General features: G+C 41.7%; 3 protein-coding genes across 10 annotated transcripts in view; 1 reads left to right on the forward strand and 2 right to left on the reverse strand.

Annotated features, from left to right (window-relative positions):
- Nucleotides 1-2671: 2671 nt before the first annotated feature.
- crtac1a (cartilage acidic protein 1a) lies at nucleotides 2672-8279 on the reverse strand. The gene is made up of 14 exons (XM_076289952.1): nucleotides 8190-8279; nucleotides 7709-7902; nucleotides 7287-7483; nucleotides 6766-6902; nucleotides 6262-6418; nucleotides 5935-6069; nucleotides 5527-5663; nucleotides 5041-5177; nucleotides 4635-4717; nucleotides 4423-4523; nucleotides 3934-4102; nucleotides 3502-3647; nucleotides 3085-3127; nucleotides 2672-2974 (listed from the first exon to the last, which is right to left on the reverse strand). The coding sequence occupies exons 2-14, from the start codon at nucleotides 7891-7893 to the stop codon at nucleotides 2964-2966; spliced, it is 1638 nt and encodes a 545-aa protein (XP_076146067.1). The 5' UTR covers nucleotides 7894-7902; nucleotides 8190-8279; the 3' UTR covers nucleotides 2672-2963.
- Nucleotides 8280-8774: 495 nt separating this feature from the next.
- r3hcc1l (R3H domain and coiled-coil containing 1-like) lies at nucleotides 8775-14795 on the forward strand. 3 transcript variants are annotated; one of them, XM_076289954.1, is made up of 7 exons: nucleotides 8775-8853; nucleotides 9399-10017; nucleotides 10576-10760; nucleotides 11058-11128; nucleotides 12390-12485; nucleotides 13038-13178; nucleotides 13565-14795. In XM_076289954.1, exons 2-7 carry the CDS (start codon nucleotides 9415-9417, stop codon nucleotides 13615-13617), a joined length of 1149 nt encoding a protein of 382 aa, XP_076146069.1. In that variant the 5' UTR covers nucleotides 8775-8853; nucleotides 9399-9414; the 3' UTR covers nucleotides 13618-14795. The 3 variants fall into 3 exon arrangements, with proteins under 3 accessions (XP_076146069.1, XP_076146068.1, XP_076146070.1); XM_076289953.1 differs by having other exon boundaries at nucleotides 8777-8853; nucleotides 9396-10017; XM_076289955.1 differs by having other exon boundaries at nucleotides 8799-8853; nucleotides 9360-10017.
- A 658-nt stretch (nucleotides 14796-15453) lies between these two features.
- pnpla6 (patatin-like phospholipase domain containing 6) overlaps nucleotides 15454-25452 on the reverse strand; it is a 50362-nt gene continuing 40363 nt past the window's right edge. For 5 of the 6 annotated variants that reach the window (XM_076289951.1, XM_076289946.1, XM_076289947.1 and 2 more), the window contains 6 exons: nucleotides 23519-23667; nucleotides 22655-22807; nucleotides 22208-22324; nucleotides 19545-19632; nucleotides 19001-19149; nucleotides 15454-18335 (listed from right to left, as the gene is read on the reverse strand). In XM_076289951.1, the coding sequence (XP_076146066.1) occupies nucleotides 18246-18335; nucleotides 19001-19149; nucleotides 19545-19632; nucleotides 22208-22324; nucleotides 22655-22807; nucleotides 23519-23667 (746 nt within the window). In that variant the 3' untranslated portion in view covers nucleotides 15454-18245. Of the gene's footprint in view, nucleotides 18336-19000; nucleotides 19150-19544; nucleotides 19633-22207; nucleotides 22325-22654; nucleotides 22808-23518; nucleotides 23668-25452 lie in introns of those variants that run through there. The other variant, XM_076289949.1, reaches the window with a different exon arrangement.

Consider the following 25452-nt stretch of genomic DNA (forward strand, 5'->3'; position numbering starts at 1 on the left):
AGACACAATTCAGATACAGTTCAGAACGATGTATATGAAATATATTTTGGGGGAAACGTGTTGCTTCTGGTAATTTGACGTTAGCAGTTGTGTCGTCATGCTGAAAGTGCAATATTTTTCAGAGACAGTATAGTTTTCTTTCCGGTACGGCGTACCCTCTCCAAATATTTTAGTGGTACTCCGTACCGGCCAGTACCGGCTTACTTTCACCCCTGGTTTCAAGTCAAAAATGTCTATGTCCTTTATCTGACTGGTGGAGTCATAGGGAATAAGTGTAATGGAATTGTACTGAGATAAAGCATGCAGCCTATTTCAGCACAAACGTCATTAGTTTTTAGGTTATAACATAAAGTTATTTATCAAATTGAATATATACGATGGAGTATGCGTTTCGTGATGATAGCACAAAATGAAGTCAACACATTAAGGGATACATCTGACTTCTTTATTATCCAACAGTTTGAGAAATTGTATTATTACAAAATAATGATGAATAATATACACAAGAGTGTTAGATTGTATCAATGATCTGTTTGTATAAATAAATAGTGCTAGAATTCTGAAAGTATAGTAGGTTGATGTTTTATTTAGTGCACTGTGCTTTAGTCTCTGTTTTGTGTAACATTACAGCCATCAAATGAGATCCATGCGGCATAGTTCATTTAACTTTATTCAAAGATGCAGTTGGCAAGTCTGACAGATTGAGGGGACTTAGCCAAAATTTTGAATGTTTACAACTCTCCCCCACTACCACCGAGCACCCTCTCATCGAGTTTGTGCTCGTCAGTGAGCATCAGACTGTGATTGACAGTCAGATCTCACACAGGCCTGCTCTGATTGGACCAGAAGAACTGGGAGCTGTGGATTTTTGCAAAACAGATAACAGGCTCTAGGTGGAGGTAGAAGTGCAGTTTTTTTTCTAAAACCGGCTGATTTATGTTGTTCTGTCGGAGCATAGTGTCGGTTTCAGTGAATAAGTTTAAAAAAAATCTTGCCAACTGCAGCTTTAATCCAAACTGGCACTTGATCAGTTGATCAATAGGTCTGCTGACTGACTGACTCATATAAGCACACTCACACAAAGACAATCATACACACACACACACAGGGAATCAGGTACACCTTTTCTTCTACATTATATAGAGAAAATATACAGTGTAAAGCCACATGACCTGAGTCTATACAGTATACACACAGCTCCAAGTAAGACTGAAGACTCACCTTGTCTAACCAAGGGGCAGCATTCTATCAGCAAAGTCATGCAATCAGGAACATTAAACAAGCCCTTAGCCAGAAACAGATCCTCCTGAAAATGAGAGGAGGAAGATCATATATATATAATGTGTGTGTGTGTGTTGTATATACTGTATGGGCATGCAAATGGGCAAAGCCAACTTACTGGTAGCCTGATGTTATCCAGTGGCCCATTCATGTCAAGAGCCCTTAATTTGTGTACAGACTCCTTGGACAACATGGTGTCAAAGTGAAATTAGTGACCCTGTGGGCAAAAGAAGCCCCAACATCAGGGACCCAGGGGGCAAAAGAAGCCCCAACAGGGAGAGCTGAAGCTGAGGGGGAGAACTGCTCCTGTGTCCTCCAGGCACAGCTACAAGGCAGGAGGGACAGGAGAGGAAGAGGCAGACAGGGATAAACTTCAAGAGTCAAGGAATGGCAATGATGAAGGGTATTATGGGATAGAGGAGTGGACGGGGCCGAGACAGGAACATGTGAGCGTTGCATGGGAACAGGCCAGCTGGAGTGGGTATCAGGGAGGAGGGTGGTCAAACAGGCATTTCTGAACAGAACACTGAACAAAATTGTGTATACTGTATGTACTGTATGCCAGCATTCTCACATGCACATTTTGGTAGGGCTGCACAATCAATCGATTTTTTAATCAAAATCTCAATTTGAACTAATACACATAGATAATTGCAGCTAGCAACTCTGTCCCAACGATAGTGGTCACATCTATGATTTTTATATTCATGTCATTCTCCATGTGTGGCAGACAGTGAAGCTCACCAAACAGGAGTGCCTTGCTTCTTATGCACCTGACATACTCCCCAAACAGAAGTGGCTCAATTTAAAGCAACAATTATAGTGAACTAAAGCTTGGACTTTCCTGCCATGAATGACAATTAGATATTTTCTCCAAATCGTGCAGCCCTAATAATTATGTGGAATGCAGTTCCATGCCAAGCGAGTCTCATCTTCATCCTGATCTACCGGTACATCTAGTCTTAAGGTCTTGAGGGCAGATCACGAGTCAGATGTGGATGGTAAGAGCAGGCAGTGACCAGTGATGTCCAGGCACAATCCCAGCACCACTCACTCACCCACACAAGCTCTGCCACCGTTAGCAGATCTGTACCCCTCTGCACACTTCCTCTTGGGCCTGCACACGTAAGCTCCATAGGTATCAGTGCAGAGAGGGAGCGACTCTGGACACACCGGGGGCTTCATCTTACACTCATTAAAGTCTGAGAGAGGTCAGAGGGCAAAGGTCAAAGGGTAAAAGGGATGTTTTAAAAGACATGCCAGAACATGGGATGTTAAAACACATAGGAAACAGCTGTTTTGGGAGAAAGACTGAAAACATCACCTCAGGGGTTTGGTTTGTTTTGAAACAAAAAAAATATGTTTATTGACAGAATGTCCAGCACACATACCGTACAACTCAAACAGAAAACAGACTTGTGCCTCAAACAGCTCTTAAACTAGGGTGTGGAGAGCTAAGTTTGTTAATACAAAAGAATGACAGAAAAAACTAGTGCAAAATAGACGTTTTTAAAAATAACTCTGTTCAGATCAAACTTATTTTCTCCCATTAAGCACCTCCATTTGAAACAGAAATTAGGAAGAAAATAAATGAAACAGAAAGATAGAAATGTGAAAAATATTTCCACATGGACACATTCTACTGATTTAAAAAGCTAAGGCCCGTCCTCTTCCTTTGGTGCCTAGTTCGTACCTGTATAGGTGAGAATAAAACAAAACAACAATTAGTAAAATCCAGTTGACAAGCATCACCTTATATATTGCTTTAGTATTCTGTGAGGGAAAGCTGGAAATAGACCACACCTGTGCAACGGCCATTTTGATTTAAAGTGAACCCACTTCCACACTAAAAGAGAAAATAGAGTGACCGATTAGACAGGTTTACATTCAAAATGAACACAAAAAAAATCACTGGCAAATGAACTGGGACAATATAGCCTAGACATAGTAGGCTGATACAGCATAATACCAGTTCTGTCTCCTTCAAGATTTCATAAAAGTGCTCAAGTGTTTTAAAAAGAGCTCTTGTAGGAGTGATTCATTATGCAGTTAAATGGGAACCAACCAGTTTGCCCACACACTGTACACGGTCACACCAATTTAGCAGTGAGAAGTGCCCACCTGCAGGTGACATCACTGTGTGTGTGTGTGTGTGTGTGTGTGTGTGTGTGTGTGTGTGAGGGAGGGAGGGAGAGAGAGAGAGAGAGAGAGAGAACCTACCTGGGCATCTGAGGTCAGCACAGCCTGTTCCCCCTCTCTGGGATAGGGGATTTCCAGGGCGGAGTTCATCTCCCCTTCCTGTAGGGGTCTGGCCATGGACTGGCCATCTGGCCAATAGACTTCTACGCTGACAACCACATCGTTGCCTGTGGACCAATCAGAGGAAAGTTGAGAGGGGACGCCACTGAAAAAAATCTCCAGCTGCATGGGACTTGTCACTACCAGTAAATTTCCTGAACTAAGGAATATGTTGTTGGGTATTGTCAACAGTCAACTCGTGAGTCTACAAATGGGAAACAAACCAGTGGGTTGGACCAAGCTATCAACACTTTCCGTGTGAAGATGAAAAATTTGATTTGCAGTTGAGCTCAAATATCAAATACCTTTAACCAGAACTGCAGACTGCGGAGTGGTCAGTGCGTGATTGCTTACCCAGGCCAAAGTGAGCCACTGGTTCCATCTCACACAGGTAGCCGGAGCCACCGTCGATGATGCGCATGTGGGATCCACTCTGGCGGGTGTAGACCACCACCTTGGCCCCGCGGGCGAAGGCGCCGTGCTGCGTGCGAGGGATGACTCGCAGCCAGTTGTTGGAGGAGCCCTTGGAAGATGGAGACACACATAGGGTCATTTCACAAGCATAACTGGGCTCCAAGACATAAATATTACTGTGTTGATAAAAAAAAAAGGTTTTAATACAGTTTTAAAAGGTTTGTCTCCTTAAGGATAAAAAATGAATTGGTCAAGCAGACAAAATACACAAAATCTGACAAAATCTGCTGTCAGAATAAAATTATATTGATAATGATACTGATAATGGTATTATTGATGAATAATAACTTATAGTCGTATTATTAATACCTTATTATTATTATTATTATTATTATTATTATTATTATTATTATTATCAACTTGACAGACCTGGCTAACTTTGAAGACAGATATGGGCTGTGTTGCACTCTCTCCATGAGCTACCAGCAGGTCAAGCATCCCATCACCATCAAAGTCAGTTACCGTGGCACCTGCCAATCAAATAATTGTTATTATGAACCCGCAAGTAAGATGCAACTCCATGGGTACTATTATGCATAACGGATGGAATATTGTATGTAAACCCTGAGGGTTGTGCTCACCTGTGCCACGGCCCTGAGGTTCAGCAGCATCACCTACATTCAGTTCCTCAATCTTGGGGTCAGAGTTTGCTCTCCTGCTTACTCTGTAAAGCAAAGGATTGGAATATTTGAGAGCAGCTCTCAGTTTCATCAGCATGCAAACAGTTACATTGCAATTGCATTACATGCTTTGTTGGTTCCCTGAGAATGGGAAAAACACATAATAAAAAAAAACCCAACAACAATAAAAACATTAAAACACTGCAAGTCTGGGTTTTATGATGACTTGTTTTCTTGCGTTTACTATTTATTTGCAGGTCTTACCTGACCTAACACGTTCAGAGCTCAATGACTAGAAACAATAGAAGCACTGACGCTGTGCTGGTTACTTTTAGGGTCAACTTTGACGACCAACGATCAGACAGACCTGAATATTCTGTTGGGGGAGTGGCCTCTGTAGGCGATGTTGTTGAAAAAGACTTCCAGCTCCTTGTCATTGTCAAAATCAGCAGTGATGACGGTGCGAATTGGAGAGGGTGTGGCAAAAGCCTTTGTGGCAATATTCTACAGAAAACACAAGAGAAACAGAAATGTTTAGGTCATAGTCATGTAGCACATAAAACTAGCAGGTGCATCAGTTTCTTGAGATTGTTCAGTTTCTCCCTTATAAAGGTCCGCTAGCAAGCTAGAAAGCATGTTATAGTATAATCTACAGTCTCTTCATTCGTCATATCCAAAAATGACACAAATCTTGCACTTCCAATCATCATCATCCAATCCTCCGGTGATTGACCAGAAACAAGTGGTCAACATAGTCACACAATTATAACAGATTTTTTTTTGCTGGCTTTAAGAACGACATACTTATCCTAGTCTATTAATCAAGTCATTCTTGAGAGGATTCCGATCTTACTTTAAACTTCTGGTTGCTTCCCTGCAAATAGAGCCGATGAGGACCATTCCAGTTGCCATAGACAATGTCTGTCTTGCCGTCTCCATTGAAGTCAGCCAAGGCCACCCCTCTTCCATGCTGGTGGCTGTCCTCTACACCTGCGGGAGCACACCAACAGGACAGTGTGAGAGATCAAATTAACCATAGAACTTTGGGAACCTGCAAACATTTTCACTGTAAAAGTGACAATGTTGAGAAAACACTAATTATCAAAGGCATTTGATTTTTGAGTTTTCTCAGCTTTTTAGTACCGTTGTTTTCTTCACTACGGCTTTCAAGTTTGCCAACTTGAGTTGGTAATGGTGAACTAAAAAGTTCACCTAATTTATAAATAAGAAAGCACCTGACAGGTGTGCGTTTAGCACTTACCAGCTTGTTTGGCCATGTCAGTAAACGTTCCATCCCCATTGTTCCGGAACAAGAAGTTGGGGCCATGCTCATTGTCACAGAAAACATCAGATCTGGTCTCACTTAGGATTGGCCCAACCACAACACCACGCCCACCTTGAAATTAACATAGACATATTTTGATTTCAATAATGCAATGATTCAGTAAGGCTAACTTTGAAGAATCACTCGTTTCTCTACCAGTTTAGATCAACTATTGTTTGCATACTTCTAAAAAACTAAATAAAACAAACATGGACAACAGAGATCGTATCATAATGGTGAAGGAGTGTTAGCGAACTCTCTCACCCGTGTATTTGTTGACCCCGGCCTGAGCTGCCACGTCCACCAGGGCAATGATGCCTTTGCTGAGGTCACTGGAAGATTCATCCATCTCAATCAGTGCATGTGGGCCAACGTTACCACTGGCATAGTTAGCCACATACACAGAGTAGCGTCCTGTACCCTAAATTCATGAGCATGAAAGAAAGGCCAAAAGCCAAAAAATTGGTCAAAGGGCTTACAGTGTTAGTATAGTTCCACGTAGAGGATTGACCCAAATGGCCATTTCTTTCTTTAAAAAAAAACAAAAACAATAGCATGTAACTGAACAAATATGACAGATAAAATAAGTAACCAACTATCTGTTGGTTACTTATCTGTTGGTTACCAACTATCTGTTGGTTACTGTTACTGCTTTGCATACTGACTGATTGTGTGCAAAGAAATAAATGAAAAGAAGGTACATTAAGCTGAAGACATTGTTGGATGAACTATGTCATTGATATTTGGCTAATGGTTTGGTTTGTCTACCCTTCTGTCCACACAGGCCACAGATCTGCCCGCCATCTTGTTGGCCACACCCCGGCGCTGGTTGAGGTCGTCACTCAGAAGGTCCTCGAAGCGGCCGTTACGGAACTTGAACAGCTTGTCAGAGTAGGTCGCCCGACCTTTGTGAGGAACATTCAATAAGTTTTGATACATTCCGTGTCACAACAAAAAAAAAAGATGTGACAACAACTAACAGTCTGATTGGCATGCAATTAGGCAACAATATAGAAAAAGTTCATACTCAAAAGTGGAACTACAAGACATGTTCAAACCTCTTCATTTTCAAAGTCATACTCAGCAATATTTCAACACTTTCATGCACAGATATGATACAATATAATACTCATTTAGTAACCCTAGATTAACCCTTTAGTTTGAAAATTGCCTTCAATTTCATGACATTGAAATTCACTTTGTTCAGCTGCCTCAGTATAGCATAACATACAGCATATCTCAGTGAGAGTGTGATGATGGGTGTCTCTCCTCTGGGACAGTCGGTGTACCTGAGTAAGCGTTGTTGGTGTTGAGGAAGTAAATCTCCTCTCGTCCATCCCCGTCCACGTCGCATGCCGTCACACCTATGGCGTTACCCCGAGGGTCCCTCAGGGCATAGTAGGGAGAGCTGCTGTCGTCAACGGCGATGTTCACGAGTTTTCTCTGGATGCGGTCATACTTCAGTACGAGGTTGGGGCCATTGTATCTGTGCATGAGCAATAAAGGGAAATATACACAAGGGAAATGTTGGCATAGCTACTATTTGCTGTAGTGTACTTAGACAAAGATAGATTTTTTTTTTTTTATCTAATTCTAGATTCTAATTCTATTTGATAGAATTGTTCATACTTGTCCTCTCAGAAAGGTTAATTCTATTCACCTGATTTAAAAAGAAAGAAAGAAAGAAAGAAAGAAACATGAATAAACTTACCCTGCAACCACAACCTCCAGGTCTCCATCACCATCCACATCGGTTACTGCCATCCCATAATTTAACTGGGTTGGGTTATGAAAGGCATCGGGAGGCAATACTGTATCGGTGACTACAGAGAACATGGACTGTGTCTGGGATAGCCCATAGGTCAGACAGAAAACAAGGCACCAGAGAGTCTTCATCCTAGCAATCTGTTAAAAAATAAATAAATAAATAAATGCTTTAAAATTGTTTAACTTGCTGTATTTGTTTAGGTTATAATTCACAACAAATAAACAACATTTATGTCCACACTTAAAACTTTCTGTATACTTGTCTATGCATTAAATGTGCATTTGAACTTTTCCTTTACTGGCAATAGAAAGGGTAGATTTCCAAGACCCTATAGCTAACTGAGCATTTGTGCACATTAATTGAAACTGACATATGTGCGACGTCTGCATTACTTGTCATTTAAATATCGGAACTTAATACTCACCTCGAAGGGCTACAGATTATCCTTTCTGAGTGAGAACCTGCCTTTTATAGCATTTTATAGTCTTACACAACGAGAAATATAAAGGTTTACGCAAGTGGTTGTGTAAGGAAATGGCCAATCACAGAGAACACCATAGAATATTTTACAATTTAAACCAATCAACATTTAAGGAGTGTAGAAAGGGGTGTGAACAATGCGGCAACACAAACATTTGTTTTGCATTGCAGCGCCACATGTGATAAAGGAAACACCCTTTTACGTTTAGAATAAAGCATTTATTTTAATTATCTTTGATAATAACTAAATCGGGAAAATATGCGTGCCTTGGCTAATTCACAGCACATCAACGACAGAACTAGAGAAATAGCCTCTATTGAGTTTACAGCCCATAATCCAACGTCCATTAAAATGCATTTTCGTACAATTTAAATTAAAGCAACCGAGGCAGAAAACGGTGACAACTGGCACGAAACCAAGTTGTTATAGCAAAAAATAATGTGGTTGTATCAGACAGGGTTGACGTCTTTTATTTTCTATCATGTTGAAGGGGATCTTGGTTGTAGCACTGGGATTCCCAGAACGCAACGCGATTTCATGACGTATTACGATTCCAAACCAAACATCCGGCTGAGTGTGTCGACCTCTCAAACAAGTCCTTCTGAGGGTAAATAAACGTTTATTTGTATGTTCACTGTAGCGTAGACTACCAATACTCAAAGTTACAAATACATTCATTGCTTGGTTATTCAGTCGTGCGCTAGATAATGCGCGATTGGTTACAGTATCAATACAGTGATGCTATGCTGGGTATGACTAGCAAAGCTAGTCGGCTATTTTGGGATTTAATTTAACGTTAGCTAGCTAGCCAGTCAACTTATGTTAACTCTTTGATTCCGACTGGCCCTTTGATTTGTGTCTATGTACCTCCGCTTTGTTTCTACTTACCTGCCATGGGAAGTTGTGAGGATACATTTCTGTTGTCTTAATCGCAGCAAAAGGGTTAGCTGTGAGCTGGGGTTCTGCCTTCCTCAACACCAGTTAGCAAAGCAGATGGCTAGATTGGCTAACGTTAATGCAGAGTAATAACCAGGTACCCTCAAGGCCTGTGGATATCAGTCTGAAATTGAACCAAATCAGTTATCACGTGAATATATTTTTTTATTTACACAGCTGCACTTCAACCAACTTTCTCTCAATCCTACTCAGCAGGGTAACTTTCCAGATTATGGCTGATCACCAGCAAGAACCGCAAGGAGACTCTAAACCTTCAGGAGCACCACGCACTAAAAAGCCAGACCAGGCTATTTATGTCCCCAAAAGGCAGCAAAGAGAGGGCGATGGGCAAACAGTGGATACCCAGGCACCCGACAACCACCCGAAGAACAAGGCTGGGGACAAGAAGGGCAAACCCAGGCCACGGTACACTGACAAGGCCTGGAAGAACAACAACAAGAACAAGAAAGACAAAGGTGGCGGCAAACCAAAGATAGACGAGTCCTCCGTAAGTGGTGGAGATTCAGCTGCAAGTGTCCAGAATGGAGGTTGCAAGGATGGCGAGAAAGAACGTGTGGACGTGGAAAAAGAGGGTGGAGAAGAAGTACAACAGCAGCAGACGACAGAGGGGCAAAGCAACTCAGAAATAGCTACTAGTGGGGTATCCGTAGAGAGCACTGATGGTGGTGGTGGGTTGTCGGACAGTTTGACGACCTCTGACCCCAAGGCCTCAGGAGAGGACCAGGAGGAGGAGAACGAGGAAGAAGAGCAGGAGAGCTGGGACACTCTGTTCGATGATGAAGGGGAATGTCTGGATCCTCATTTGCTAAGAGAGGTACGGGGATGCCCCTCAGCAATGCTTTTGAAGATTAAAGGTGCTCTAAGCGATGCCACACGTTTTTTACGCTATAACATTTTATGTCACTTACTGCAAACATCACCTAACCAACCGCTAGCTGTCTGTGTCCTCAATACAAAAAGCGATCTCTGTGGACAAAAACGGCAACAAAAACAACCTGGGCAAACCTAGGCCATAAAAACACAACAAACTGTTCCAGCAAATCACAGACGAGATGTGCATTTAGGAGAGTTTCAATTGCACGGGAGCAGCATGGGAGGGAGTAGCAAGCTAGCTCTCTGTTTTGTTTGAAAGTCAACAGAAGTGACGTTACCCAGCATCGCTTAGAGCACCTTTAAGAGTCTGGTCAAACACTGCTCATTTGGGCTGCATGTTTATAGAAGTAAAGTATTCAGTTGTGAGTTGGTGCATAGCACACCACTCAACTGGAATAGTTGGAGAAGGCCATTATGGTAAAATTAGATATAGATCATGTCAACCCTAACATTGACTTAAAAAAAAAAAAATGTCTTGTTCTGTCTCTCTCCATTGTAGATTGCGGAGAAGTCGGGACGTAAGAAAGAGTCAATTCAAGAGCCACGATTCAACTACTACAACTGGTCACCAGAGAGTGAAGAGATCGAGCTCAGGGAGGATGAGCTGTCTCACATAGTAGAGATATACGACTTCCCGACCGAATTCAAAACCGAGGATCTGATCCTGGCATTCCACTCCTTCCAGTAAGCCCCATTAGCTTAGCATCCCCTGTAATAAATTAGCGCAGGGCAACTGATCCATCCTTTTGAACCTAGCATTTAGAACCTAGCCATTTAGCATTTTAGAGATAACTCTAAATGCTAAATGACAAGTTTTGTTTGTTTTATCAGCAGAAAGGGGAGACCCCTTGCTTCTGCCAACATACCCACACTGCAGAGAATGCTGTGTGTTTTCCAGAATAGACATGCTATAGGTTACATAGGTCTGTTCTCAGCATTACAGCAGCGTCTCTGAATGGGTTGTGCATGTTTTGTCTCCAGACAGAAGGGCTTTGACGTCCAGTGGGTGGACGACACGCACGCCCTGGGCCTCTTCTCAAGCCCCATTGCAGGTAAGAGCAGAGGAGGCAGAAGCCTTTAGCCAATACAGTGTTTCCCACAGAATTCAATTCCATTTGTGGTGGTTGGTTTGCAGAATTACCTTGAATACAACAGTTTTTAACAAATTAGCACAGCGTGGTTATGATGCTAACCAGATTTAAGCACAATTTAGTACAACCTGGAAAATCATTGTGTGGTGGTCAATGTTGATATTGTGGTGGGCCGCCACAAATGAGTCAATGTTTGGGAAACACTGCAATACTACCATACTGGACCACTAAGTCCACTTTGAAGCATTTTGTTTATAAACAATGGGCCATTTCTAAAGTACATTGTCTAAAATGAGACCGCTAAATTGAAATTGTAATTGAGATTTGTATATAGGACTGTGCTCTGAATTGCACAGACCCACTCAAAAAGATTAGCTATATAAAGCTCTTGGTTACACGCAAACTGCCCACACAACCCTCTTTGGTTATTCTCTGGTTTTCAGCCAGTGTGAGGATGATTGTTCAGTCAAATTGTATGATAATATGTGTAATTTGGGTTCAGTTAGTGTTTTATATAGCAAGTCCTCTTCGGAAGTTTGAGTGGCACTTATGGTCGGGGCCCGCTTTTAAACATTTTAATTGCTTTTTGGAGTCTTGCTTGTCTTGTTTGGTCTCTCTCCGGCAGCAATTTCAAACATTGGCCCCTTTCCATACTGCTTGTTTATTTCATTGTTTAGAACGTTGGCAGGCATGCTGGGTGCCAGCAGTATGCGATGCTTTTTTTTTTTTTTTCTCGACAATGACTTACATCTCATGTTTTCATCAGTCAATCCGTTGTATTGACTGTTTACATGAATCATTTTCCAAAAACAGATGGCAGATCTTACTCGGCATCATGAAACCCTGCTTTTCCCTGGGTTAGTTGCAGGGTCATATCAGAGTTGATGGCCAACATTAAGCTGGAAAATAAATCTAAACACCTTCACAGTAAAACAAATGGCTGCCTCTTCAGTGAAATTGACCTGAGCTTACATGATTGCAAGCAAAGAGTTTCGGTGTAATAACTTTGTAATTTATTCAAAATCTGTACATTACTGGCCTTGTAATACCTAATATATAGGTGTTTCCAGAGTGTTATATATATAAAAAACAGTGTTCTGAGTTATTTAATCACCCATTCTGTGTATAGAGACACCTATTGCCGAGGCAACACCAAACCTCCACAATAGCGATTGCAGAATTTCAGTCTCTACCTGTCACTCTTCCTTTACTCTCTCCTTAGCGCGGGACGCCCTTACGACACGGAACCCTCTGCTGAAGGTGAGGCCCCTCTCCAAGGCCTCGGCGGCCACCAAAGCCAAAGCCCGCAACTGCTCAGGTATGGCTAACTCAGACGAGACACTGCTTAGTGCAAAAGTGACCCTCCAAACAGTACTGATTTGCGTTCTCATCGGTGTGTTTCGTAAATACTCATCCCCTGACCTTGATGTGGTTTCTGCTTTACTAGTTTACTCTGCTTTAGTAGTTTACTAGTAGGAAATTACTTTGCAGGGCTGTACAATGCTACATACAAATCAGTCTATGGATGATTTACCAACTTAGCAAAGTGTTTTCAGAGTGTAGCCTACAGATGAGGTGTTTGCAACTACATACGCACTGGTGCTAGAGATGTTGTGGATTGTGCTACAAAACTGTCAGCCTCTGTACCAAAAAAGTTAATGTACAGTCTTGCTTTGTAGTTTTCTCTCTCTACTAATTATACCTCCAACACTACATCCCTATTGACCATGTGAAGAGTTTAGTTTGGTTCCAATCTAGGGAATTCTAAACCCATTTCTTTCTTCACGAAGAATATCTTTTAGCTTTCTTTCTTGCTAGCTTCATGTGTCTGTATTTCTTCTTTCTCACCTGCTGCATTTCCTCTCTACAGACTACCTCCTCCCGGCTAAGGAGCGTCCGCAGACGAGTGCGGCATTGGCGCGGCGGCTGGTGATCGGGGCACTGGGCGTGCGAAGCCCCCAGAGCCGAGAGGATCGTGAGGCCGAGAAGAGGAAGCTGAAGGACGCCAAAGGTGAGGACGGCATGCGGGCAGGGTCAAACTCTAACTTTGAACATGCGTCAATATGCTTGTTCGACTTGGAACACCGCGCAAATCTCGCTTAACATGAGCATGTTGGCATTGTGCAAAAGTCTAGAATGCCATGCACCCCAGATCAGCCAGATCTCTGCAGCGCTACATGAAGTCGAACAAGCCTATTATAACAAACAAAAAACTCCCAAATAACACCTTTTTGTTTTCACTGGACCAAATAAAAGTGAAAAGGCAAACTCCCAATGTAGGAACCTACGTTCCTACCTTACTTTTCACTCACTGTTCTGCTTGTCCTGGCCTTCAGTGGTATTTGCTTGCGTGCTTTCAGCCATTCAGTGCTGTTCCTTTCTTCCTTTCCCCTCCAGATCAAAAGCGTCTTGCGGCCCAGCAGAGGGAGGATGCCTGGGAAGGGAAGTGAGCTAGCGTTGCGTAGCGTGACGTGACATGGTCTGAGTGCCCCCGTCTCTGCCGTGCACCCTTCCTCAGTCAGAAGCCCCACAGAAATAAAAACAAATCCCAGGGAAACCACACACATCCACACCCCAGTGCCCCCAAGCGGTGCCAGGTTCTGACGAGACAGAGAGCTTGTGAGAATAGTCACCGGCTACATCCCCCTCTCCAGCTCTCCACAAACCAAAGGGATGTGATGCCATCTGCTCCTGTGACATAATACATGCTTTCTGAACCAGTGGTCCAGTTGTGTTTCACAGGGGACCCCCCCCCCCCCCTCCCCACACACACACACCTTCTTGACATATTGTGTTTATTTTAAATGACTGTTTCTAATTCTAACTTCACTCGGTTTGCAGGGTCGGGGATTAAGTCTAGATGGCTGCGGATGCTTTTGTAGAGATGGAGGAACAGTTTCTTAGAAACGTTTTTTGTGATAATTCCATGTAACCTCTAATTCGCATTGGCAGTGTATGTATAGTGTTAATCTGCTGTGTGGCGCTAATGCTGCCTGGTCAGAAGTGTTTTTTTTTTTTTGTCTTTGTATGCATAGATTTTACATTTGTCATGTTGACAAGGGCTACAATTCAGGTTCTTCATTTGGGCAGTTTTGCCCATCATGAATGTCTGTGAGTAACTAATATTTTTAGTGACACTTTGTCAGAAGTAAATATTTGTTGCCTCGACATCCTTGATTGTGTTAAATGTAGCCAAATAAGTATGAGTACAATTTAATCCATTTTTAAAAAATCATGTAAGTTCTCATCTGTCCAGCTCAGCATTAGTACCAAACAGCAGACATGAAATAATACGGTGGAGCTGAGGGGGAAAGAGATGAACAGGTATCAAAAAGTACTGTAAGCACCAGGGGCAGCTACAACTCTTTAGTGTTCTTTTTGTTTTTATTTGGTAGTACCTCTGTAATTTGTTGTATAATTTTAATTATTTAACTATTTCTATTGTTGTAGGATGTATGCTTGTTTTTGACTCTCCCCCCCCCCCCCCAACCTTTTTTACAGGAACCAAAAATATGGTTATGAAATTACACACCAAAAATACTTTTTTTTTTTATTCTAACAGAATTTTTTGTGCTTGCCTAAAGTGAACTGAATAAAATACAAACCAAAAAATTATGTTTTTATCTTTGTTATCCTCGATTAACAGATTAAATCTCAAAGCAACTGTTCACTGCAATTTCATTTGATTGTTGCAGTAAGTCAAATAAAATGGATGAAAATACAGTGGTCACACATGGAAGGGATAAAAAATTATAATAAAAAAACTACCAGAGGTAGGTTTCTGTGAAGTTGTAAAATTCAACATTTACAACATCAATTCACACGATTGATATCTCAAGCATTTTAATGTTTTCCGTATGTTATCTGCATTAGAACCCCCCCATCACCTGCTACACGTGGCCTTCTTCAATAACATCAATTTCTTAAAGTCTTTGGGTTTATTTTATTTATTTAATTTCATTTTAATTCATTTCATTTTTCATCTAAATACTTTCAATTCAGTTCAACATGAAATGGCAGCTCTGACTGAAAAAACAAAACAAAACAAAAATTAACAATCATCAAAATAAAATTAAAAACAAACAAAAAATTCTAACTAAAAACAATAATGCTAAATCTGTACAACCCCCCTATATTCATGTCCACATAACACTTGCCATATGTAGATTATTTTCCAGTGTTAGAAAAGGAATAATACAAAAGCCAGTGGTAAAAACAAATAAATAAAAACAAAACTAATTGGCATCCCACTCCCATCGCATACAGTATTTACATTCCAAAGTGGCTTTTCTTTTTTGTTTTTTTCTCCAGATCAGAATACCATGATCCGTGTTAAGCATCACAGTTCACATAATAGACTTTGTAAATAGCGATTTAAATATATTCACACAATGTCTACTCAACACCACCATCAAGAAGACCTACTCCGTCCTCGCAACATAAATTAGTTGTTAAGTTGATTTGAAGTGGATTAACCAATAAAGTCCTATAGAAATATACGGAATCTGGGACCACAGAGTTCAAGTCCCGAGTCCGGTCACGGTCCAGTCCACCGTGAACATGTGCAATTCCAATAAAAAGGCGTTCTCCCTCCGAGGAGGGATTAAAAGCAGGGTTGCCTTCAAGGCTGATTACAAAACTATGACACAAAAAACACAACGTTGGCAGATCAGGATGTACATGACATGCATGCACATGTGCGTACACGTACACACACACACACACACAATCCTGCAAGCATCCGATGCAAACAAAGATAAATGATAAAACACAAAAAATAAAAGCACTGGAAATGTCTTTTTCTAAAGGGTCCACAGTTAGGCAACTTCACATCTTTCCAGATGTCCAACACACATGACAACCAAAAGGTAAGAGTGTGTGCACACATACACGTCGACCCATTTCTCTCCCTCTATCACACACACACACACACCTTGTTCCTGTCCAGTCTTCACATTCTACATCAGTAGCAGTCTCCCTACATCCCCTTCAAATCTAATAGTTTTTTTTCTCCCCCTACCTCCTAAACATGTTACCTTGTTCTCTACCTTCTCCCCTACCTCCTAAACATGTTACCTTGCTTCCTACCTCCTAAACATGTTGCCTTGCTCCCTACCTTCTAAACATGTTACCTTGCTCCCTACCTTTTCCCCTACCTCCTAAACATGTTCCCTTGTTCTTTACTCTCTCTTTTACATGTTTACCTCCTATTCCATCTTTTTGCATTCCCCCTACATTTCCATTGTACTCCACACTACTAAACATATCCCATCAAACAGTATTTCTCAAGCCCTACGTCTGTGCAGCCATATAGACCCTTTCAAGAGAGTTCCATTATCAGCATCATAGTTGGTCCCACAAGACTTCCTTTTTAACATTCCATATGTTATCTTAAAGGTGCGATTTGTAGGATTGTTAACGAACGTTCTGTAGGGCAAAATCAAAACACTGGTGAACGTTCTCAAGACTACCAGACGCGAGCCTCTTCTGGGTTGCCAGATGTAATGAAGACTTAGCTAACGTTAGTTGACCTGCAGCTGCTTTAACGTTTCGCCAACCATGACCCAGCTACACATTACGGAAACAGTGAAAACAAAAAATACCTCTCTAACCAACGTAACATATTTAGCTGAAGTTAGCGATGCAGATGAAGTTTAGCATATGGCTACCTGTTGTGGAGAAATATGGCCAGCTCTGCGTCAGACTTGATATTCTTAGTTTGACGAAGACGTCACCATCTCAGGAAGCTCCTCCGATGTCCACTTAATTTGTTTCTTGTTTTAATTTTGGAAATTTGCCTGCCTCTTGTAGGCGTTCATGACCACAACTGACAGCTGTTGACAGTTGGCCTTTGCTAATTTGGCAACCCAAATAGGAGGACACGCTAGCCCATTATTAATACGCTATTCTAGAATTAATCGTTCAAAACATAAACGAAAATTCCAAGAGATTCCGCCCCGTAACTGATTTTTTTTCATGGGTTTTACGGGTTAGAGTAATGTTGTCAAATAAGCCATTACTTCAATTCATCGTGTTTCCTCACTCTCTGACAACATATGGTGATCATTTTTGGAATGGTTACAGTTTATTTTCCATTATTTCCTACATACTGGACCTTTAATGCAGGTAGTAGATTGGGGCCCAAATAGAACATTCAAGCATTGTTTTTGTTTTTATTGTTGAAAGGGTCTATAAAAGTTGTTCCCTACTTTCAATGCTACATTTCCTCATGGGCTGTGATCCACTTGTGCACTCATATCAGGTATTGTTAGTACAGAAGTATGCAAATTGGAACATAGCCACCATCCATCTACCAATTCTGCTGATCTGCACATGGACAATCTGAATCTCTCCCTACATTGCGTTCTTCTTCGTCCCACATCTTCCCTTTGGCAAGGTGTCACTCTAGTACTACTACATACATCAACGGCAGTTGTACGCCATGTGACCACAACATCAAATACATTCAGTCCCTTTTGCACTGACCAGTTAAAACATATAATTAAATGTTTGCATTATATTTTAGACTGTATCTTATATTATTCAGGTCACAGTGTGGCAAATAAATTAAGACATGCAGATGTCACTACTTTCTCTTAGTCTTTCGCTCCCCCTCACACACACACACACACACACACACACACACACACAGGTCCCCCCACCTACACAAGTTCACTCCCCAACTGATCCTGGGAAGTTTTAGAAGAAACATTAGGAAAGGGGTGTTGGAGGAGAAAGGTTAAATAAATTAGTGTTTATTTATTGGACCACAGTATCATCAGACATCTATCGGGGGGGGGGGGGGCAGAGGGAGGGGGCACGGGCGCATACACACACACACACACACACACACACACACAGCCTTTCAAGATACCCCTCAGTTCAATGAGTCCGCTCTTGGTTCACCCCCTGGGCTAATATCTTTGGTTCTCCACTGCTCCTGTGTCTCCAAGCGAAGCTGCTCTTCCAAGTTTGGGAGGAAAAGGGAGGGAGGGTTGAGCCCGAGCCCCACCCCCACAGGCAAGGCTTTGACCCTTGACCCCTGATCTTTTCAGTACCTAAGGAAGGTCAGGAGACGTCAACAGTCCGAGAACTCGGAGCAGGTGTTGGAATCGCCAGGCGTTTTCCTGCGCTGACGGACAGACTTCTCCTCGTCCTGGGACACATCCTGTGCAGGATAAAACATGGAGAAGGATAAGACCACTGGTCAGCATTAATATGGCTATAGGAAGGTGTTTAAATACTGTATGTTGTGAACTTTGTTTGTGTAATTGTGTGTTTTGTGTAATTTCCTATGCACTTTATGCACCTGCTGGCTAAACATAACTTCTACATGTCTGAACGTCCCTTTTGAATTATGACATACTCACACAACTTTACAGGTGCATCTCAAAAAAATAAGAAAATCATGGAAAAGTTAAATTTTTCCTGTAATTTATTTTAAAAAGTGAAACCTTCATATAATCTAGATTCATTACATAAAGTGTAATGCATAAAGTGAAATATATTTCTTTTAATCTTGATTATTGTAATCTTGATATTAGAATAAATAATTTATAATATAGAAATGTCGACCTGAGAACAGCTCCAATCAGCTAATTACGTCAAAACAGGCAATGGTTTCCTGAGCCTTTAAACTCTCAGTCTGGGCAGGGCAATGAACTATCCATTAAATTCAAATTTGTTGAGATAAACTGATGCAACTGTAGACAATTAGGCAAGATTCTTATGAAGGATCAAGACCTTGGAGAAACTTGCTCCAAGAATGGGATGTGAGGGTGGGTGAGAGAGAGAGTGTGTATGTGTGCGTGTGTGTGTGGTGCATAGTCCTACCGCCTGGAACACTCCGTTGGGCCCCCCCCACTCGCCAGGAGAGTGGTCATCCGGGTCGTCGCCATCGTCCTCCTCTTCCTCGCCCTCCTCCTCCCGCACAGTGTCCATTCCGTCCTCCTCGTACTCCGTCAGGCAGTCAGACTCCTCCGCTGCAAGGCAAACCAGAGCATTTGGTTTTTCATTTACAATTTACACAGCACCCTAGCCTGGGTTTTCCCATGATGCCTTACGCGCGCGATTTTATTCACGCTGCTAGGCAGCCTGGATTCTAAGGACTTCGTTTTCACCTCAATGAAGGAACCAATCACAGAACGGAGCGAGGGCAGCAATACGATGACGACACACCGAAGCCGTTATGAGCTACGTACAGACGCATTTGATAGACATTTGTAGCGCCCAATAAGCGGCTCCGGGCATTCGTAAACCACGTTTCAAATACGAGAAAATGAATCTCTAGTTCCCATTTTCTAAATGTTATTTTTTTTTAATTATTTCTATGCAAATGCTAACACCTATTTTGAGGCTAAATATGTTATAGACTGACCATCAGCAGCTACAAAGCCCTGGACCGGTTCAATCCGGGACACAATCTCGGCCAGGTCTGTGAAGTCGGCTCCTGTGCATGTACAGGTCTGCAAAACAACAACAGAAAAATAATGACCATCAGTAGCCATTACACATCTGGCCATCAACAGTGCTGGGGCAGGGTATATGCAGGAATCATAGAGTTGAATTTACTACTTTTTACTACCTTTTTTACTACCTCCACAATATTTTTTACTACCAACACGACATCAAGCAGCAGCCCTTTTTTTTTGGGGGGGGGGGGGGGGGGGGGGTACCACTTACTACTTGCTATAAGGTATAAATCATACATATTAGGTACACTAATAATTTCTAATTGTGATCATTAAGTATGGTCATTGTCAATGACAATGTTTTTTTGTAGTGTCGAGGAGTTCAGTTTCAGTTGTCCTTACCTTAACCCTAGCCCTTGAGTTATCCTAACCAGCCCTTAGCCCTAATAAGGTGAATGATTTGGCACAAATGACGCTAAAACACCAAACATGTGTGGTGAAAAATGAAGAACAAACACCACCGAAACAACTCTAGTCTAAGGATAGGCCCAAAAATCTATTTATATGGATATATAAAGCCATTATTATTGGTATGGTATTGTTGTTGCACATTTGACACAAAGCAGTCCGTGAAAACATGCACATCAGTGGACTGCTTTAATGCAAAATTGAAAACTATGATTTCATTGCATTACTCAGCATGGATGCACGATGCTTGCATGATAAATACTTCCCAAAACAACAGTTAGGTAGGTAGGTAAGGATGCCATTTAGTGTAAATCAAGTTTAATCACAATTTGATAAAATATAGATTCTTTAAGCCAATGATTTGATTATTTTCAATACTTCAAAATGTGTAGCAATGCGATTCGATGCGTTACTGGTCAGTTGTCGATAGGAAATGATAGATTTTGGTTAGTTTTCATGGATTCAAATGCCAATATTATAGGCTAAATTATAGGCCAAATACTGAACATTGACTGTGGAATCAAGTAGGTTACAGAGTTTCTTTCCCCCCCTAAAACCTCCTGTCACTAGCTAGATGCTTTCAAATTTAACATGGTTTTAAACTCATATGTTGCAGTTTTCTGTCACTGCAATAAAACTAGCCTATTTGGAATATTTTGTATAATTTGCTGTTCCTTTTATGAGAACAATTTAACTGATCAAGTTTTCATAGGCTATTGAATGATTTAAATGTGAATGCCATAAACTTAATTCGCCATTAACTAGATTCGCGTGGTTCTTCACGCAGTTGTCATCTAAATGCAGTGTTTTGTAGGCTATTCAAAGAATTTCACGTTCATCACTCAGTTGTGGTGTAGGTCTGTCTTGAGTGACCGCTGTCCCTTTAAATGTCTGGGACTTTAAATAACGGGACTTTTAAACTGCATGCTGTTTTTGTTGATGGACAGTTCCGTCTTTGATTCAGTTTTCTACCGTTTTAATAAATGACACGCGCACTTGCGTGGTTAAAAGTAAGGAATTGTTTTCACTCGTTTTCTTGCAATTCCGTAACATTAGATACTAGGTCTAGGTTACGTTAAAAAAATGTTGTCGGTTACTATGTCAGTGACTAGCTCGAACTTTGTTACTGATGGGATAGGTGGAATTTTATTGCACGGTTCTGGATGATCACAGTCAGATGGCAGCGCTACCGTCAGCTGAACGAAAGCTTACACTAGTCAAGTCCACAGTTGTTAAAACTTCCAGCTGAAGTAGCCTAGTGTAAACTGAGAGAGTTGCCTCCTAACGGAGTGAGTGTAGCCTATATATTTTTTAGCTGCTATCCGAGTGATAGGCTAGCCTAGGCCTACATCTACCGCTCCTTTGCTACATGAACAAATATTATTAGATGAGTGACAGAAGCACCGGACACCAGACCAGCAGGCCCATATGATAAACGCAGCTCTGGTAGCCTGCGGTAGGGCCTAGATGACGTGAAAAACGCGAGAGTCGCCGAAAAGCATCCCTGCATCCCTGGCCCCTAAAAAACTCTTCGGATCTGCACGATTCATATAAGTCGCCCAAAGCAACGTGAAGGAGACACCGAAAAGCGTGTTGTTTGTATCCCTGTAATATCAACTGAAGCAAAAAGGCGAAAATGTTGTTTGTTGGCTGTCAACCACGGAACTCTACACAGTTTACTTCTACGTCATTGCTATCGACTCCGACTCACTCAGGTCCTGTTAGCACGTATATATTTTTTAATTAGGCAAGATGAAGTTAAAACATGTAGACACAAATATTAAGCAAAAAATGTAAACTCATATATTGAAGTGGTGATGAAAAATTTACTACCAAGTCAAATTGCATTTATTACCTTTTACTACCTTTCAAGGGCCTTAATTTTGGTAGATTCTATTTACTACCTTTTACTACCTTTTACTACCGCGCGGACACCCTGTGGGGTGATGAGGGTGGATTTGGGTGGATTTCTATTGATGTACGAGTGCATAAAAAGGGTTGATTTCTATTGATGAATGAGGAGTGTATAAAGGGCTGATTTCCATTTCTATTGATGAATGAAGAGTGCATTAAAGAGTTGATTTCTATTTCTATTGATGAAAGAGTGCATAAGATAGTTGATTTCTATTGACGGGCAAAAAGAGTGAAGGGAAATCCTCACGTCGGTCTTCTTGCTGTCGTTGTAGTCGGCCGACCGGTGGTCTTTTAGCATGTTCTCGATGAGGTCACCACGAGCCCAGCCCGTGAAGAGCAGCTTACCATGCTGAAACCCCACGTCCTGCACAAAGGCCACCGCATTGGTCAAGCAGTGGAGTCAAACAGATGGACAGCAGTCGCAAAGCCTAATGGATCCCATTTTTCTAGTCATTAGCCTATTCTAGTCTGACTATTGTGGAAACTATAGATGGTGGACCAATTTAACCATCAGCATGTGCACACGTTTTACACAACGTGCATAAAAAATTAAATATTGTTTCCATTAACTGGTAGAAACACGAATGGGATCTTACTGACTGTGTACACACTGCTTTTTATAAAATCACATCAACAACTATTGAAAAGAAATTAAAAGTAAAGCAAATAATATAAGGAATGTGGTGACACTCACATAGATCTCGTCAAACTTGCCAAAGTCCATGGTCTTGAAGCGGTCGATGGGCGGCCGGATGTACTCACAGTACGCACTCTTCTTCACCAGCTCGAGCTGCCGCACGCACGAGACGTACGCCAGCCTCGACTGGATCTCCGCCATGTCGGGAACCTGGGCAAACCCAGAGGTCAGGGGTCACGAATGTTGGGTTTAATTCCAACAAACTGAGGATCAATGTTTTGACACCTTTGATAGAGTTGCACCCAAATGCCTTTCTTTCATCATGAGCCATGATGGCCCATATTTGTTTTTCTTTAGTTACTTATTACATTTGTGTGCTCTATTTGTTCAGTTTTGATATATTCCGCAATCTTCACCAACGCTAGCGCTCCAAACTCATGGGTACGGGACACTGACACTATAGCTCATCAAGTAGGGGTTTCACAACTACTGATTTCTACCAGTTGACAAGTTTTTCATAATAGTTGTCAACTAGTCATTATACACCAGCAGTCCTGGCGCTAACATTACTGCTAGTGCAAACTGTTGGCATGCCAGGGCTTCATCTGTAGATGGTTATCCATAGCAGATATGTTCTAACTGTACTTTAGTACAGCTGTATACAACTTTAAATGCCACTGTTGAACAGGCCTCATTTTTCAGTGAAGTACTTCAATACATTGGAATGTGTGGCCCGCTTGCTTAGTATAGCCTTTATCCAGTTATTCCAAAACTAGTTGACTGCTTCCTACAGCATCAACCAGTGATTTTAATAGTCGGCTAACCCCTAGTCAAACCCCTAGTACCAAGACCAGAACTCCAACAAGGGGCACTGACTAAAAAAAACATTTCAAACTGAGATCCATTTTATCACTGGGTCACCTTGACTTTTTCTGCCCAGGGATTGATTCGTTTCCAAAGCAACCAGAAGCCCGAGAGGCTATCACCATAGTTGCAGAGGTCCGTCTCATCTTGGCTGCCCACGTCGATGGCAATGACGGTCTTGGCGCCAAGCGTCCTGGCGATGTCGGCTATAGGACGTGAGACGTTGCGAACGGACAAACGGACGAAACACAAGGCACATCCGCGGTCATCGTGAACGTGTTTGTGGGAGAAACCAGACTAGTGTTATCGTTGAGCAACACACATCAATAAAAAAGCACTGGTATGCACATGACACTGCTTTGCCACATTTTATGCCCGATTGCATAGCCTTAATTGTCATTGTACAGTTGCCTGTAGCAACCCCAATTTCATTGCACAGGCAACTATACATCTTTTTATCTTAATAAATGCACCTACTTTCTCTGGCCAATGTGACCAGTAACCAATAACTTCTCCAACACAATGTCAATGAAGCCCTTAGAAAGCCTTACGGTAATTAATTAATCAAATTAGGTAATGTGGCAATGCAGTGAAACAGTGTGTCAGCTGGGTAACACTAATCACTTGAGGTTCACAGGAGATATCTGATGTGATGCCAGCCCATAGAAGCTGCCAAAGGTCAGGTGGGAATGGTGACAGGGTCACAGCAATCGAAGCATAAAACGGCTGCAATAGCTCAGATCTATGGAGCCCGTTGTTTGGTACTGCACTTAATACTTTACATTTTTACAGTTCTGAAAGACTTCGGCATGTCTAGAAGGGGCCAGACACATGCAGATATCTCAAGGAAAGTGCAACCATGCCGCACAAAAAAGTATCTTGTTGGGATTATACAAAGAGGCAAAAATGGAATTTGGAAGCATTTTTTTCCTTTCAACACTCATTTGTGAGACATGGTTTGAATTTCCTCCCTTAATTAAAAGAATCAATATTTATCGTAACATTTACCTCATATGCATGCAGTAAGTAACACAACTGAAGGAAAGTGAGCTTGTTCTGTATGCTATAATAAGACAATAAAGGTATTGCTGAGGTAATGTGGTGCAATCTCCTAACACAGCAGTGGGAGTTAAGGTGCTCAAGTGCGGCAAGTAAACAAACCCTCCTTTGCAGGAAGTACTTCTGGAGTAAATGTAATACCTTCATTTATTCAATTATTATGGCATGCAGAAAAATCTCCAGATGTTTCAGCCTTCTCTCCAGTTGCAATAGAACAACTAAGGAAATGTGAGTAATTCCATCTTACAATAAATAGCAAAGCCCCTTTTGTTATAATTAGCAAGCTGTTAAAATTATTATTTTCTTTTTTAGTTATATGTAACATTACATTACATTTCAACTCTTCAGTCTGGTGTGTGGTGCAGATTATGGGAAACAAGGCAGTTCATGAACAGAAATGTAACCAGTGTCAATGTCCACTGGGTCCAGATCACAGAGGGGTAAAGTTTTAAGAACCCCCCCCCCCCCCCCCAACCACACACCAGACCAGATTGCAATTTAAGCCTGAATTCCACACGGTCGTAGGGCCACTGGGCAGAATAGCACTGTCCCTCACGCTTGCTTAATACATCAGCAAATTGGGCAGCTAGTCTAGTCTCTGTGCACGGCCTTTTCCATCTGAGGAGAAGTGGTCATCGAAACATCAACCCAGAACTCAGACCATCTCACGGGTTCGCTTGCACTTATGACGGAGAACTCGCAAAGTGCCACCTGAACCGTTTATTTAGACTACACATACACATTTTAAAAAGGTTTCAGATATGGGTTCAAATGGGGGAAGGATTGCAAAATAAAGGGGTGTCATGTCGTTTCAAGAAAGGAAAATAGAACAGACACCATCTCGTTTTACTTGAGACGCGAACCGGATCCTTCACTGCTTTAAGAGCTCATTCATTATGGTAAATTTCATGGTTTGATCAGAGGAAAAATAC

This window comes from Alosa pseudoharengus, unplaced genomic scaffold (genome assembly GCF_046254945.1).
Source record: "Alosa pseudoharengus isolate Yale_2024_CS ecotype anadromous, Long Island Sound unplaced genomic scaffold, YU_APseudo_1.1 YU_APseudo_1.1_scf_1, whole genome shotgun sequence".
Lineage (NCBI taxonomy): Eukaryota > Metazoa > Chordata > Actinopteri > Clupeiformes > Clupeidae > Alosa > Alosa pseudoharengus.